Source organism: Ursus arctos, unplaced genomic scaffold (genome assembly GCF_023065955.2).
Source record: "Ursus arctos isolate Adak ecotype North America unplaced genomic scaffold, UrsArc2.0 scaffold_34, whole genome shotgun sequence".
Lineage (NCBI taxonomy): Eukaryota > Metazoa > Chordata > Mammalia > Carnivora > Ursidae > Ursus > Ursus arctos.
In genome coordinates this window covers 20598367-20615049 of record NW_026623030.1, presented here as the reverse complement: position 1 = coordinate 20615049, position 16683 = coordinate 20598367, and the positions used below count along the sequence as shown (strand labels likewise).

Below are 16683 nucleotides of genomic sequence, written 5' to 3'. Positions count from 1 at the left end.
TCCTGGGCAGTGACCCAAACTCTCCTTTGCAACCTTCCAGATGCCACGGCCAAGGCGAGAGTGCTGGCACCTGGCTCTGTTACCAGGGTGGCGGTCTGGGCCAGGGCTGGGCCTTCCGGTTGAAGGGCCCTCTCCCTGAATCTCACTCATCCCGCACATTCGGCTTCAATCCCAGGGGGAGCCTGCCTGGCCACCTCAGGCCACTGTGCTGCGTCCTCTACCCCTCAGGGCACATTCCCTGGCTGTCCCCGGACAGCCAACCCCAGAGGACTGCCTCGTACTGTTGATGAACGGTCTCTGCGCACCGTCGCACAAAGCCAGAGCTTGCCCCCGCTGCTCCTCTGGGCTTTGCTCCAACGTCACCTTCTCAGAGAGGCCCACGTGGACACGATCCTGTTTTAAAATGCACCTGCTCCAATCCCGGCCCACCTGCTGACTGCCTATCTCTCCCCGCTCTTCGTCAGCTTACTCTTACCTCCGGGACGGCAGAGGTTTTGGTCCATCCTGCTCACTGCTGTATTCCCAGCGACCAGACCAGTGTCGGGCACACAGCGGACCCTCCACAAAAACACACGAGTACACGAATGAGCGAACAAGGCCCTGCGGCCAGGCGGGACTGGCTCCTTACCCATGTATTCCCGGTGGCATTTCAGAGCTTGCTTGACATCCTCTTCGCTGCAGAAGTCCACAAAGATGTACCCTGAGAAGGGACAGTTACAAAGGGAGACTCTGCAGACACTGGTGGGAGTCACCAGGAGCACCCACGCGGTGCTGGATGTGTCGGGGGATCTGAGCAGGAAGTGGGGAAAAACCCTATTTTTGCCAAGTCTCCAAAATACAAGCGGACTCTCCCCGACTCCGCAGCCAAAGCTCTCCGTGCGGGCAGTGTTGAGAGCCCATCGCCGGTTTTACAGACGAAGGTGCCGGACCACAGGAGTCAGGAACACGGGGGGTCTTCAGCTCCCTTCCGGCCTCACCCACCCCAGCCCCCTCTGGAGAAGCCATGCCCAGGCGGAAGCGTGGGGACCAGCTCAGCAGCCGAGAGGCTATCTCCACAAGCACTCTGCTGCTGGCTCCATGCACACGAAAAAGCACACCGGCCTGTCTCCTAGAGCACGGAGGCCTCACGGCCATCAGCTCACAGGGCCTCAACCCGTGAGCCACAGAGCATCATGGCTAAGAGGTAGCAGTGCTGTCCCCTGGTCTGGAGCCCTATCACAAGGCTATTTATTCCGTCCTAGGATTCCTCCTTCCTCTGTTCCCGAAGGCAGGCACCTCAACTCTCCCCATAAATGTCCTTCATCCACTTCCCTCCCCACTGCCCCACCCAGCCTACCTGCCCCTCGTGGGCCCCGCCCCAGGACCCTTCTGTCACCAGCCAGGGACTGCTCCGATCCAGCTGTGACCTCCCCGTGCTTTAAGCCCCTGCTGCGCTCCTGCACCCAGGCTGGAGTCCACGGTCATGTGTAAGCCTGCGGGCCGGGTCCTGCCTCCTCAGCAGCTCTTCCAAGGGGACGTTCTGTCACACCTCAAAAGCTCATTATGCTCAGCTCCCTCCAGCTCCGGGCCTCTAATACAGTCTTCTCTCAGCCCTGACAGCTCTGCTATGCTCCTTCCTGCTGCCTCTGGCCAACCCCTGCTCACCCTGCAGTCTCCAAAGTGCCATGAAACCAGGGGTACCCCCTCCACTACCACCACCACCACTATGAACAGCAGCTCTCAGGGAGTATGCAGTAGGCGTTCAGCATTGTTTAAATGCTGTGTGTGTGAACTCACTGAATCCTCACAAAGGAACGAGCTAGGACTGCCCCCCTGCCCAGATGAGAGGCTAAGGCCCTCATTCAAGGTCACAGGGCCTGGAAGTGGCTGAGCTGGGATCTGAGCGCGGGCAGGCACTCGTCACCCCTTCCTTTACTGCACTCGGTGAGTGTGCAAGGAGACAGAGCTGGCTGGCTGAACGAAGCTGCCTGGTAAGAAGGGCTTCGTGCTCAGAGAGCTGGGGGGGAAACACAGACACTCCAAGGCCACAAGACCATCCCTAAAGCAGGAGCCCTTTCTTCCCCAGACACCAGCCCCCATGGTTCCCAACCCCTCTGCCTATGTGGGAGTCTTCCTGCCAAGGACACCCCACATGCCCGGTGCTGCCCGGCCTCCCCCAGCCGGAAGCCCTCAGGGTGGCTCTCCGAGGGGCACCAATTCTGCTGCTCCGTGTCCTACAGCCTCCGTGCCTGGGCATCGAGTAGGCACAGGCAGGCTTCCAGCTCTCCAAGCTCAGACCCTTCCTACCAACATGTTCGCCACCCCTCTGAAGCCTGAGGAGCGCTGGCCACCCAGAGCGGGAAAGACAGGGGAGAGGGCAGCGCCGGGGCAACACCACACATCCTCAGCAACTCACAGTGCTGCCCGTCAGCACAGCTGCCCGTGGACTTGGCCCTGCAAGCCCCAGGACCAGGGACATGTGTTTAAATAGAACAGGCGAGCCCACGAGCACAAGTGTAGGCTGAGAGGGAGGAAGGGAGGGTGCAGGGAGCAGGGGCAAGCTACATACAAGGCCACCGGAGGCAGACCCTTGTCCTGAGCACTCCAACCCCTCCACTGAACTGGGGACACAGAGCAAACACAACAGCGGCCCTGAAAACATCCCCCCGAAGCAGCTGCCCCAACCTTCCATTTATGCCCTCTGTCTCCCCAGACCCACCCCACGGGGCCCTGACCTTACCTGTTTTGTTCCCATGAGCATTTCTCACTATCCGAATGGCCACTGGTCTCAGGGGCGCCAGGAATTCCGTAACGCTTTTCTGCAAGAAGTAAAGTTTTCCCTCCTTTATCAACCTCCTACCCTTTGTCTATTTTCCTATCAGGTCACAGGTCCCAATATCAACTGATCTATTTGTAAATTAAAGAAACCAGATTTTGCCTGTTGTTTGGTTACAAACGTCTGTTGTCTTTGGACTTTATGACATTTGTTGTCTTTCAGAAGTTTTTAACTGTTGTGTCATTAATCCATTTTTTCCCTGACAGCCACCAAGTTGTGCAAACGGCTCAGAGACGCCTGTTTCATTTTAATAAGTAAATTCACCAATGCTTTCTCCTGCAACTTTCAGTCTCATTTTTTAAAGCTTTCGATATATCTGAAACTTACCTTGCTATAAGGAGTAAGGCAGGGATCCATCTTTCTTTCTCTCTTCAAAAAGGTTAACTGGTTGTCCCATTATTACTTATGGAAAAATCTCGCTTCTCTTCATTGATATGAGACACCCCCCCCCAACGATCCTCAAGTAAATGCTGATATAAGTTGTAGCTTATTCTGAATTCTCTTCTACTCCATCAACCTGTCCACAACTTTGCCTGAACCAAACTGTTTTAATTGCTGTAGCTTAAAATATGTTTCAGTGCCTTGCAGGGAAAGGGTCTATTCTTGCAGGCTACTCCCCCATGGTCTACGACACTGCCCCCATCCTGATGAGGTATGATGGAGCTTACTCATTTATTCACGATTAGGGAAGAATTAGCATCTTTACATTCTAAAGTGTATGGCTTTCCATTTATGTAAGTATTCTTTTAAATCCCTCACTGTAGTTTAATGTTTTCTCTATAAAAGTTTTATTAGAGTATCTATAAAGCCTCCCTACACACACACACACACACACACACACACACACACACACACACAATATTCATCAGACTGTCTAGAGGTGGGTGTTCTTTCTGTTTTCTATACAAACCTTCTCCTCTATTGCATTTTGTTTTTGTTCGTGGAGAAGAAAAAAGTGACTATTTTTTATGAATTAATTTTGCAAAAAGCCATCTAGTGTTTCCTTATTTTTTTTCTAAAGCATGATTTTCTGCAAGTCTGGTATTGAAAACTAAAGTGTGGCCCATTGAAACAGTGGAACAGAATGCATCATGAAAAAGAAGTCCTGATATGGAAGGTTCCCAGGCTGTATCATCAAGTAAAAAATGCAATGTACAGAAGAGCGCGGAGAGATGAATTTCTGTTTCCAGAAGGACTCTAAAGGACCGGCTAACTCAGATAGTCTAGCGTGACCCACGTGCTGATTGCGTAGATGAACCTGGATGGGCTTAATTTTTTAAAAATGAGTAAATATACTATCAAAAAAGATAAACACTTCAAGAGGAAACAAGGGCAAAGCTATGGCCAGGCACTTTGTAAAAGAGACGTATGTTGACCTACAGACGTGAAAGAGTGATCGGTCCCACCAATAATTTAAAATATAAATTAAAATGAGATGCCATTTTCGCCTGTCATCTTGAGAAAGATGAACACCCAGCATCCGCAGAAGTGGGCACTTTCATAGTCCGCTGAAGACAGCATAAATGAGCAATGCTTCCAGAGGGCAACTGACATTCTGTATCAAAGCCTTGAAAACGTCCATGCGTGTGCTTGCACAAAACATTTATCTGGGGCAAGCCTTGGCCAGCTGCGGCCCACAGGCCAAATATTGCCCACGGCCTGCTTTTGTATGACCTGCGAGCTAAGAATGATTTCTACATTTTGGAAGGGTTATTTTTAGAAAGAGAAGAAGCGTGCTCCAGACACCGTATGGCCCCCGCCAAAGCCTAAACTCTGTGCTGACCTTTACAGAAAAAAATCTGCTCACCTCTGGTCTCAAGGAATGCTGACTCCATTATCATTAACAGCAAAAGACTGGAAACCACACCCATGCTCCACGTCAGGGGACCGGGTGGATATGTACCACAATGCGTCCAGAGTAAGAAATAACATACAATGTGAATGCTGATGTCGTAGCAGAAAATTTAATATTCGAAGATATTTTTAACGTATTGTGGTAATGGAGAAAAAAAGTTTCAAAATAGTTCCTACTGTAGGAATGCTTTTTAAAACTAGAAGACAAGAGGTCAATGTTTATATACAAAGGAAAAAATGTCTAAGACGATATGCTTAGAATTTATTGGTGATTGTCACTGAATGATATAGGGGCTGTGTGTGTGTTTGTGTGTGTAAGGTTGCCCCACCTTGCCTGGAACAGTCAGTAATTACACCTGCACGAAGTAGACCTACGTCCTGGCACCCTACCTAGTTAGCACCTCTCTCACTCTCAATTCAGCTGGAGGACATTTAATGTGGTCATCTTGGTTATAGGTTACTTCATTTCTCTTTATTCAGCTACTTTTAAAAAATTTCCTATGCTGAACTCCCATTACCTTTGCAAGGAAGTAAATTAAAAAGTTCTCTGCTGTGTAAACTCAGAGTTAACAAACTACAGTATGTGGGCCAAATGTGGCCCATGGCTCGTTTTTGTCAATAAAGTTTTATTGGCACACAACCATGCCTATTTGTGTACCTGTTATCTAGGGCTGCCTTGGTGTGACAAGAGCAGGGCTGAGCAGGGCTGAGTAGTTGCAACAGACCATACTGATCAGAAAGCCCTAGGTATTTATCACCTCATCCTTTAAAAAAAATTTTTTTAAGATTTATTTTTGAGAGAGAGAGAGAAAGAGCATGGGGGGTAGGAGGCTGGGAAGGGCAGAGAGGGAGAGAGAATCCCAAGCAGACTCCATGCTGAGCGCGGAGCCTGATGGCGGGGCTCAATCTCATCACTCTGAGATGACGACCTGAGCTGATACCAAGAGTCTGGACGCTTAACCGAATGAGCCACCCAGGCACCCCGAAAAGTTTTTAACAGTGTTTGCCACTCCTAACGCACAGGACCAGGGAGTGAAACCGGTCTTTCTCGGTCTCTGTAGAGCCATCTCTGCTTCCTGACCCTGACACTGCCTGAGATTTTACTTGGCCTTTTTGACCCCAGTTCCTTTAAGTCCTCAACGATCCTAAAGTCCCCACGCAGCAGAGCCTCCCGGCATCCTCACGCCCGCCTCCTATTCTCCCAGGCTCTCCTCACCCTTGTTGCATTGTTGGTCATACCTCCGTGACATTGAACGGGGCTCCCCGCAGCTTCACAGTGTAGGGGGTGGTGGGCTCCTTTTGGTTTGCCGCTTTGTCTGCCTGAAGGATGGCAAAGAACAGAAATGGCCACGGTGAGCTCCTGGGTACAGCTGCAGGAGGCAGCTCCAGCCATCTCAGTGGGCGCTCACAGAGGCTCCTGCTGCCAGGGCGAGCCAGGGAACGCTGACGCGCATCCCGCCTGCCATGGGGTGCAGTCTGGCTGCATGTGGAGGTAAGGGGGTGCTAACAGGGGCTTCAGGCTACCAGGAGGGGCAGAGAGCATTGGATGGAGCCTTGAGGTATCCAGATACTCGCTACCGTGGATTTAGGGCTTAACTCTGTGCCAGGCACTCATGCAAAGCACTCTGTAAACGCTGCTGTCCTACTGAGTCTCCAAAACCACCTTAGAGGATTACGGGTTCAGGAGCTTCTTTGTAATTCTGGAATCCAAGTAGCCTTGAAAAAATCGAAACTTTCTATAATTCCTTTGGCAACAAAATTTGCCCTGACTTGAAGCCACCGGCCAGCAGAATCTGCTCTGAGCTGACAGGAGGCAATGTAGTGTCTGCTCTACCCCTTGTAGCAGGACCGGTCATTCCTGGTTCCGCTGCAGAAACAGACATGGGCCTGATTACGGGGTGCTGCCCCAGACCCCGCTGGGGGAGCTGCACCACACGAGGCATAGAGGTAACTTCCTGAACTCGGAAACTGTGAGCGCCAGCATACGCTCAGGCACAGGGGTTCTGGAAACCAGACACAGAGGCCACTGCTACGCTGAGCGTCATCTCAGATGAGCATCAGTGGCCCGAGGAGCACCTCACCCCAGGTCCCACGGCTACTCTGTGTCGGAGCTGGGATTTGAACCCATAGGTCTCTGACTTCGCCATACTCGCCTGGAATATACATTTTTAGGAGAAAAAGACAGGGTGTGGTCACGAGAAGGGACCGTAAATCAACGAATGAGGTGGAAGAGGAAAGAGAAAGAGGGAGATGGTGTCTGGAGCCTTGAAGAGGGCTGGCTGGGAAAGAGGGAAGTGAGGGGATGGGGACTCAGATGTGACCTGTCCTGTCTCTGAGCACAGGATGCCCTGTCCCTGAAGGTAGCCCCCACATCTATAACACAGACTTCAGAGCCCAGCACGCCTGGGTCCGAGTTCTGACCCCAACACTTCCCAGCCGTGACCTCGGGCAAGTCCCTTTCCTTCACTGGGCCTCAGTTTCCTCCCCTGTAAAATGGGACAAGAATCCTTGCACAACCCCACTCCCTGTCATTAAATCGAAAGATTTAATGACAAACGACAAAGCAGGCGTTATACCCAGCATGTATTAGTTCCGATTACTGTCCACTGTGGCTCACACCCGCCTACCCTGCTACTAAGCGCGAAGCATCACAGGCAGGAGCCCCTCATGCAGCCCGTTAACACCCCCAGCTCTGGGAGGCAGGAGGCCTCTCCATATCGCCACAGAAAATAAACTCGGACGGGAGAAGTGCTTGCCCAAGGTCACACAGCAAGCACGTGGCAGGGCTGAGAGTTGAAGGCAGGTCGCTGGGCTGCAGAGCTGTCTTTCCTTTCTGACACACTCCCGCTAGCAAAGGGGCCGCAGGGAACGTGGGTGAGGACAAGGGTAGCTGAACCCCCTCCTCCCTCTGCCTCCCGAGCACTAGTGCGCACCCTCATACACACACCTCGGCTCTGGCCATCCCCGGGGTCTCGTTCCTGGACAGGGTGCCCTGCTCCGGGCCGGCCCCCGGCCTCCCTCTGTCCTGCTGGGCGGGTGCGGGGCTGGGGGCCTCCTCCTCGGCCCCACTCCCGTCCTCACAGCTCACAGCTTCGTCTTCACTCTCCTCCTCTTCTGAGGCCGACGGCGACTCGGACTTCACCATCTTGGATTTCAGGTAATCCATGTCCGACAGCTCCCTCTGCACGGCCGCCCTGGGTTCGCGGCCATCCTCCTCTGCGAAAACGGGAGGCTGGGAGTCAGTGATGGTCGTGGGCAGAGCAGAGGCCTGGAATGGCAGAGGGTACGGCAGAGCCACTGGGAGCGGCCCGAGGCACCGAACAGCCCGGTGGCTCCTCTGATATGTAACGTTAAAAGGGGTGTAACTGTTGGGAGTTCTGACATTTCACGTGCCGCAAATCAAGAGAGCTACATAGCTCCCTGCGTGGCTCCCTGCACCGGCCTTGCACTCGTCAATCTGCTCTTTCAGCTGTGGCCTGCTTGATTATTTTGAGACTACAGACAGGACTGTCATTCCTTGCCTACAACCTTCCAGTGGTTTCCAGATGCTCGCAGGACACCCATGCTCCCTATCAGGCCGGGATGAGCTGATTGGCTTCTCTCCCAGCTCCCCCTCTTCCTCCCCAGCCACCATGAACCACGTAGGCCCCCACCTCAAGTGCCTGCACTTCCCTTTCCCCCGTGCCCTGGCCACGCTCTTCCCTCTGCCTGTGACGCTCCCCTTCCTACCCCTTCCCTACGGTATTCCACCCACTCCCAGTGAGTCCTCCAGACCCAGGTTTTGCACAGAAACTTTACCAGGCATAAAATTTACATTCAATGCATTTTCTTGCCTTCAAGCAAAATCGGTGCCTGACCCACAACCAGAGCAGTGACCACTGTGGACTGCAAACGCTCCCGTACCCATCTGCCCCCACGCTGTGCTGTGGGCCCTTCTGAGGACAGAGCCCCCCCCACCCCAGGCTTTCCCTGGGAGCTCTCCTACCCCCTTTCCTGCTTTCTCACTGTGGCACTCGTCTTTAGATACCGTCCGCAACAGTGGACTTAATCTTCCATTGCTTCTTTCCCCCGACTAGAATGACAGCTCCACGCGAGCAGGGTTTTTCTGGCTTTTGCGCACTGCTGTATCCTCAATGCCCAAAGCAGTCCCTGGCATTCAGCAGGTGCTCAATAAATATTTGACTGTGACCAGGATGGGTCGGGGCAGATCTTGGGTGGGATAATCACCCCCAGAGAGGACAGTGTCTCTCACGTCACCTCCTGTGTCTGGCACCGAGGGGCCCCAGGTCACAGCCGCCCAGGCTGGGACACACACAGGGGTGCGCACTCTGGGAATGAGGGTGCGCACAGATGCCCTCACCTTCTGGGTCCTCACCAGCACCCTCCTCGTCGCTCTCCTGCCCTGAGTCGGAGTCGAAGTTCAGGTAGTCACTGGCGGCCTTGCTCTTCCCTTTCGAGGGCTCGGCATCCAGGACGTCATTGGCCCACGTGGCTGTCTGCGTCCGCTTCTGGTGCACGGACAGGAACTCCCGGAACTCGGTGTCTTCCTTCAGCTGGCGGCCCCAGGGAGGCAGGAGAGAAGGCTCAGCTAGGGCACACCTTCCGGACTGCCCAGGAGGGTGAGAGCATCCCCCAGGCTCATTTCTCCTGGTCTCTGGAAGACCCCTGGGATCAGCTGGTTGCACTCGTCATCAGACAAGGAGACTAAGAAGCCACAGAGATGTGGAGAGGGAGAACAAGAGGCACGCCTCTGTCCGCACGCTGTATGAGCCTGCCACAGCCCTCCCGGCGCTGTCCTGGGTACCCGCCCTCTTGGTCCACAAGACACACTCACCTTCTCCAGTTCACCTGCTACCTTTTTCGTCTTGTCATCCTGCAAACAGGAAGCATAGACGGTGAGGGTCCCAGAGGAATGGTGCGAGGGGACAGAACACAGTCTGCGGAGGGTCTGCCTTCAGGAACCATCTGACAGGGGAGTCTCTGGTCGTTCCCGCTCCCAGCGCCCTGCCCCCCCCACCAGGGGTGACCGCCTTGCTGACATGTGGGCATGCAGATGGCAGTGACCTACGCACTTTCTTGGGTTCTGTGGGGACGGAGTCTTTGTCTTTTGAAGGATTCTTAGACTGGCTTATTTTCTGAGCATGTCTACTCCAGGCTCGGGGCTTTGTTGGGTCCCCAAACGATTTGCAGAACTCCACCTGCATGGGAGAGAGAGGGTGATGGGGCACCAGCCACCAGCCCAGCACGGGTGCTACCCTCGGCACCTGGGAGCCATGTTTTTTAAAAAGGCACTTGTCACCTACTAGCTGAGCCGGTTGAAGCAAATTACAATTGACCCTTGAACAACACGGGGTTAGGGGCACTGACACCCTGTGTAATTAAAAGTCTGTGAGTAACTTCCCACTCCCTCCATAACCTTACTACTAATAGCCTCCTGCTGACTGGAAGCCCTACTGAGAGCCGTTGATTAACACGTATTTTCTATGTCATATGTATGATGCACTGTATTCTCACAATAAAATGAGCTAAAAAAAAAAGAGCATGTTAAGAAAATCATAAGAGAAAATACATTTAGAATACTGCACTGAATTTATGAAAAATATCTACGTACAGGTGGGCCCGCGCAGTTCAAACTCCCCCTGTCTGAGGGTCAGCCATGGTCATCCTCTGCTGGCCTTTCCTTTCTCCTCCCTGAAGTCAGTATAGTCGCTACACTTAGCAACCAAATCCACACACCAGGCAGTCTGAGTGCTCTGGGAGCAGGACACACCGAGCCTCGACAGCGGGAGGGAGGGGCCATGAACCTCCCCACTTCCCGGATCAGCAAAGTGACGTCACTTGTCCCAGTCACCCAGGGAGAAGGTAACAGAGTGGGGACAGGAACTCAGGGGGTCTGGCTCTAGAGCCCGACCTCTTAGCCATCCAGGGGCACCACGTTTCTCTAAATCCCCAGTACAGCGTGGGTGCTCCTGGCATGGCTGAGTGAGTGACAGAGAACAGTGGTTGTCAAAGTGACGTGGGAGCAGCAGGACTGGGTGAGCTTTCTCAAGTGTGTATCCTCGGGTCCCACCTCACCCCCACACTGAGGCAGAAACTGTTTCAACAAGCTCTCTGGGGCATCCGTATGCATGAAAGTCTGAGAACCAGTGAGGGAGACCAAAGACAGCACAGTCTGAAAGCAGCCAGGCTCCGGGCTGGAGCGTGGAGGGACAGATCAAGAAGTGGTGCCAGTTTCCACCGGCGGGCCGAAGCCGACTCACTGTGATCCGGGATGTGTCGATGAAACTCTTGTTGAAATGGTTCAGTGCTGTCCGGGCCTCTTCCTCCGACTTGAAGCCGATGAAGCCAAACTTACGGAACTTGCCGTCTTTGGTGAACTTCAGGCTGCAGTCCGTCAGGGTGCCAAAGGCGGCAAACAGCTGCCTGAAACGCTCCTCCTTCATCTACGACAGAAGGGGCGCGGTGAGGGAGGAGCAGGGGAGCCCCCAGAGCCAACGGGACAGAACCGGGCTGGAAACCCAAGGCCCCAGGATTCCCCAAGAGCAAGCTCAGACAAGGCTGGGGCAGGGCGCTCCGCAGTGAGACCTGGCTCCAGCTCGGACACGGGCTAGCTTACTTCATAGATGGGGAAATCAAGACTCAGGATGGCTGCAATGAAATCGCCCTACTCTATGGGCTCTTCGAAGGATAAGGAGACCTATTACGTAAGGAGGTCAGCACCGTGGCCGCGCCATAGTCGTTGCCTGATAATGAGAGAATAAACGCACGAACGAATGAACGTGTAAGTTACATGTGTTTGTTCACTGTGGTAGAGAGAATAATGAAGTACCCCCAAAAGATGTCCACATCCAAATCCCTGGGACCTGTGAGCCTGTGCCCGCATGTGGCCAAAGTGATTTCATAGATGTGATTACATTAAGAATCTTGAGATGGAGAAGTTATCCTGGATCATCTGGGTGGATCCAATATTCCTGTCCCCTTATACGAGGGAGACAGGAGGGTCAGGGCCGGAAAAGGCAATGTGATGGTGGAGACAGAAAGAGACTGCAAGATGCCATGCTGCTGGCGCTGACCCTTCAGGACGTGGCCAAAAGCCAAGGAGCACAGGTGGCCTCGAGAACCTTACAAAAGGCAAGGAAACAGATCCTCCCTTAGAGTCTCCAAAAGGAGCACAGCCCTGCCAACACCTTGACTTTAGGATTTCTGCCTTCCAAAACTGTAAGATAATAAATGTACACTGTTTAAGCCCCTAAATTTGAGGTGATTTTCTTACAGTAGCAATAAAAACTAATTTCTTAATGTTATTATTATTTAGTCAAGGGACCCCACACTATAGAAACTGGCGCCTGGCATCCCTCCATCCTCACTCCAGCCAGACTACCTGCACAACTCAGTAAGGTTTCTAAGCAGTTACTGGGAGATCTGCGTGTGGGTAGTAGTGGGGACACCAAGAATGCCACAAATAGCCAAAACACGGTCTAACATTCAAGAAACTAGAGACCTTGGCAGCCCAGTGGGAAGGAAAAACACACTTTCTGAGGCAGATTCTTAACAACTCTGATCACTAAAATCTTGTATCACCCTAGGAATTATTATCCACGTTTTACAGAGGAGAAAATGAAGCTCACACAGGATAAATGATCAACCCAAGGTCTACAGAATCAAGAGCTGTGACTCAGCTCAGACACGTCCAAGGCAGTGAACTCACCTTCCCCATTACATGGGGGTAACCACACTCAAGTTCGAGCCCATCACTCCTCTGTTAAGAACCTCTTGGGGACTTTCTAATGTCAGAGGCTCAAGAATTAGCAGCTAAGATAAAATGAGAGATTCCCCATGATCTGCCTTGACCCACCCCTTCAGCACCATCTCTTGTCAAAGTCCTTGCAGCCCTCCCTGCTTCTCACCTCTGAGGTTTTACTAATTGTCTCCTCTGGGTGAAACATTCCCAGGAGGCCGGGCCAACTCCTCCTCATTCTCAGTTTGATCAACTCCCCCAGGAAGCCTCTCCTGGACTCCTCAGGTGGGTCAGGTGACCGAGCCCTCTGTGCTCACCCAGCACGGGGCGATGCTTTGATCCCTGCCCCTTACCTCATAGTGGTCTGGTGTCCAAGTCCTCTGCTAGACCGTAAATGCTGTAAAGGTGGGAACTGAGTCTTATCCCTCACTGTCTACAAGGCCAGCAACATAACGAGTACTCACTGCTAAATACGTATTGGGAAAGAGTTAAGAAAAGTCATGCAAAGAGAGACAGAATGGTATAGGGGTCAGGAAAGCAAATTATCGAAGCAGACTGTTCCATTCAATCCCTGCTCTATGAATGACCAGTTGTGCGTGACCTTAAGCAAGTCACTCCCCCTTGCTGTAGCTCAGTTTCTTCACCTTTAAAATGGATATAATAATGGAACCTACCTTGTAGGGTTTTGTTGCAGATTAAATGAGTTACTTTACCGAAAGCAACTGGTACAGTGCCTGGCACATATTAAACTCTCAAAATGTTAGCTGCTACTACTATTGTTTTTTCATCAATTGTTTCATTCACCAGACAAGACAAACAATGGTAAGAGAGTCAGTCCAATAAGGGAAAGAGCCTAATGCAACGGAAGTGGGAGGGGAAGAAAGGGTAGCCATGCTAAAATCCTCATCCATCAAAGTGAGGCATGAAGAGACACTGCCTAAAGCAGGTGGACGGATCAATATGTATTTTGAAAGTTTACTCTTTGGGGTAAATAATGGGAGAATTAAAAATAATAATAATATCACAGACTGGAAGGGAAGAACAGATGATGGGGTTCCTCATCTTTCATGGGGGAGGGTCAGCACATAGTCATTGGGGTAAACAGACCAAGAAATGGAGGAGAAAGCACACCATCTAGACACGTAATAATACCTATGAGGAGTCCTAAAAACAAACCATTGAAGATGGTTATTCCTGGAGAGAGACAGACGGTAGGATGGAGCAAAAGACTGCTTCTCATTTCAAACACCGCTGTATTGTTTGAATTCTTTCTTTCTTTCTTTCTTTCTTTCTTTCTTTCTTTCTTTCTTTCTCTTTATTAGTTTCTTTTTTCTTTTTTTTTTTTTGTCCTGTTTGAATTCTTTAAATCCTGTCATAGCTCTCCCACAACCCACTGAGGGGACAGAAAAGTTAAAAAACCACAATAGGGGCGCCTGGGTGGCTCAGTCGTTAAGCGTCTGCCTTAGGCTCAGGGCGTGATCCTGGAGTTCTGGGATCGAGCCCCATGTCAGGCTCCTCCGCTATGAGCCTGCTTCTTCCTCTTCCACTCCCCCTGCTTATGTTCCCTCTCTCACTGGCTGTCTCTCTCTGTCAAATAAATAAATAAAATCTTAAAAATAAATAAATAAATAAATAAATAAAACCACAATAAAACAGAAATAGCTTTGTGTCATCACTCCTTCTAAAGAGAGAAGCTCCTGAGGAGTTAGAGTCAAGAGTAACATAAGATCGCTCATCCCATCTGAAGGGTACATTTTGTATTCTGGGAATGAGCTTACTAGCCATATCAGTGGTGCGGGAGCTCTCCACCCAAACCGAAGCTGTAGTAAAATCGGTAAGAATGAACCACTTGCGCACACTGCCTCCAGTCATCTGACACCACACATCCAGCTACTTCTTCACTCATTCATTCCACATGTTTTTATTGAATGCCTACCACGTGCCAGGTTCTGTGCTGGTCTCTTGGGAAACACAGACAAGTATCACTGAATCACCCCTACCTACTTCTTGGATAAATGATTTAAAGCCCTTCACACGCACTCAGTTTTCTTAAATTACGGCCGATGGCCCTAAAGGCGGGAGTGGGGATGGAAACGCAGGTCCTTAACCTAATACTCCCCATTTGCCTCTCCAAAAGGCTCCCGAGCGGTAGGGGAATATAAGTGCAGCGTCTGATCCAGTGACGAGTCAACAACATCAAAAAAACCGTGCTCGTACGAGAGGATTTGTGGGAGAGAGCGTCTGGCACACGTGGGGGTGTTGGCATCGCCCTAGGCAGAGAGTTGTCGGGATGGAAATCGGGTAGGTACCCTCGGGCCGACTGTGAACCCTTGATCAGTCACTATCGCCCTCTCTCAACTGTCAGATGGGGATTTGCCGAGGATCCTGTCTCTTCTGGGTTTCGAATGAGCCCTGAGCCCTGCCCCAGGGCCAAAGCCCCTCAGTTCTCTCCAGCCATCTCCTTCTAGCCCCCAGCTCCTGGCTGGTCCCAATTTCAGATTCCCAAGTCCAGGCCCTGCACTCACCCCATTCGGGAGATTTTTCACGATGAGTCTCGACATGGCGCACGGTCCCCACTGTTTCGATTCCGGCGCGGGGGGACAGTGTCTTTCACCAACAACTTTCACGCTCCCGCTCTGGGGGCCGCCATCTTTGGCGAGCAGGAACAAGATCACGTGTTCCAGACGTCAGCCCGCCCTCTCCGGAAGCAGGCGTGGCCGAACCGGAGCGAGCCAAGGAAGTCACACCCCTCAAGGGGCGGGCCTGAAGGCATGCCTTCTGCGCAAGCGCAGGCTGCTTGGCCGTGCCCGGAGAAACCAATGCAGCGGCGCAGACGGCAGGGGGCGCTGGCTCCTAACATTGGCGGGGGTTTGCATGTGGCCGGCAGGGTGTTTGAGCCCCGCGTACACTTGGAAGCTGTTTTAGCCTCTTCTTGTATTTTATTTTATTATTGAGTCCTAAAACGGCCCTACGAAGGGAGGAAGGATTAGGGATTCTTGGTTGCCTTTTAGAGATGGGGAGACCGAGGTTCGGAAAGGCTGCCAGGCGCCTTGAAGCAATATCTGCGCATCACTTGCAAATATTGGAATGTGTCCACTGGGAATAAACGGCTCTGTTTTGCCCTCGAGGCGACTGGGAACCAGAGCAAGGCAGCTTGCTCAAAGGCACAGAGCTGTTACGTATTAAGTAGTATTACGAAGTTTTAAGAGATAGGATTATGAGGTTCATTGGTTTTCTACAGCTCCTGTGACAAATTACCAGAAATTCAGTGACTTTCAACAACAGATAAGTATTCTTGCACAGTACTGGAGGCAAGAAGCCCCAAATCAAGGTGTCATCAGGGCTCCACGCTCCTGGTAGTCTCTAGGGGAAGACCCTTCCTTGCCTCGTCCAGCTCCTGGTGGCTCCAGGTGTCTCTTAACTTGTGACTGTCCCTGCCTCCTGTTGACAATGCCTTCTTCCCTGTGTGTGAATCCAATCTACTTCCCTCTCCTTTCTCTTACTGGATTCAGAGTCCATCTCAAATCATCTCAAGATCCTTAACGTCTATCTGCAGGGAGCTTTCCAACTAAGGTCACGTTCGTAGGTTCCAGTGGTTAGGGCGTGGGGGTATACCTCTTTGGGGGACACAACCCCCCACGTGAGGATTTACTTGCTTTATGGTAGGTTACTTGGAAGATCGAATTTCACCCTCTCCACCTCTGGGAGAAAGTCAATTGGAGGAAAGCACACGACCACATGTAAAAATGTACCCTCACACCTACAGTAGATGATTTAAGGGGTCACCGTGTTTCGATGTCATTCGTTTATTCAACAGATATTTATTGATATTCATTGAAGTGCTGTTTAATTAAATGACAATTAGGGGGTTGTTTTCTGCACACAGAGACCCTGGTCAGGATGGGATGGAGCAGGCTTTATAAGGCAGCTCTGGGATATTAGCCTTTTATGAGGGGGCAAGTGCAGGTTGCCCGGCCAGTCCCGGTTTCATGTACTTTTATTTTATGATTTTCATGAACCGCCTTTATTAAAATGTGTAACTAAACGTAGCCTTCCCTAAAGAAATTCACAAATCAGAAGGTCTTTCAAAGGTATTAAAAGAAATGGAATGCTCTCTTCCAATCCGCACGTCCCAGTGCTGGGCCAGGAAAATATGGTCGCCACATGTCGGGGACGGAGGGACCGCTCCTGGGCTATGTATCCCCATGCATTTAATAAACAGTCACATTGTAACATTATTATTAGTCTTCCTGCTCCCCTGCCTGGCCGGTTTGTC

At 51.6% G+C, this 16683-nt stretch overlaps 1 protein-coding gene across 2 annotated transcripts in view; it reads right to left on the bottom strand.

Annotated features, from left to right (window-relative positions):
* The window catches only part of RBM19 (RNA binding motif protein 19), a 136680-nt gene extending 121595 nt beyond the window's left edge, over positions 1-15085 (bottom strand). For both annotated transcript variants that reach the window (XM_026514944.4, XM_026514945.4), the window contains exons 1-9: positions 14933-15085; positions 10930-11112; positions 9742-9867; positions 9504-9542; positions 9030-9222; positions 7617-7885; positions 5909-5989; positions 2720-2798; positions 629-700 (exon numbers count right to left, since the gene is read on the bottom strand). In XM_026514944.4, coding sequence (XP_026370729.2) covers positions 629-700; positions 2720-2798; positions 5909-5989; positions 7617-7885; positions 9030-9222; positions 9504-9542; positions 9742-9867; positions 10930-11112; positions 14933-14968 — 1078 coding nt within the window. In that variant the 5' untranslated portion in view covers positions 14969-15085. The remainder of the gene's footprint in view (positions 1-628; positions 701-2719; positions 2799-5908; positions 5990-7616; positions 7886-9029; positions 9223-9503; positions 9543-9741; positions 9868-10929; positions 11113-14932) is intronic.
* Positions 15086-16683: the final 1598 nt, after the last annotated feature.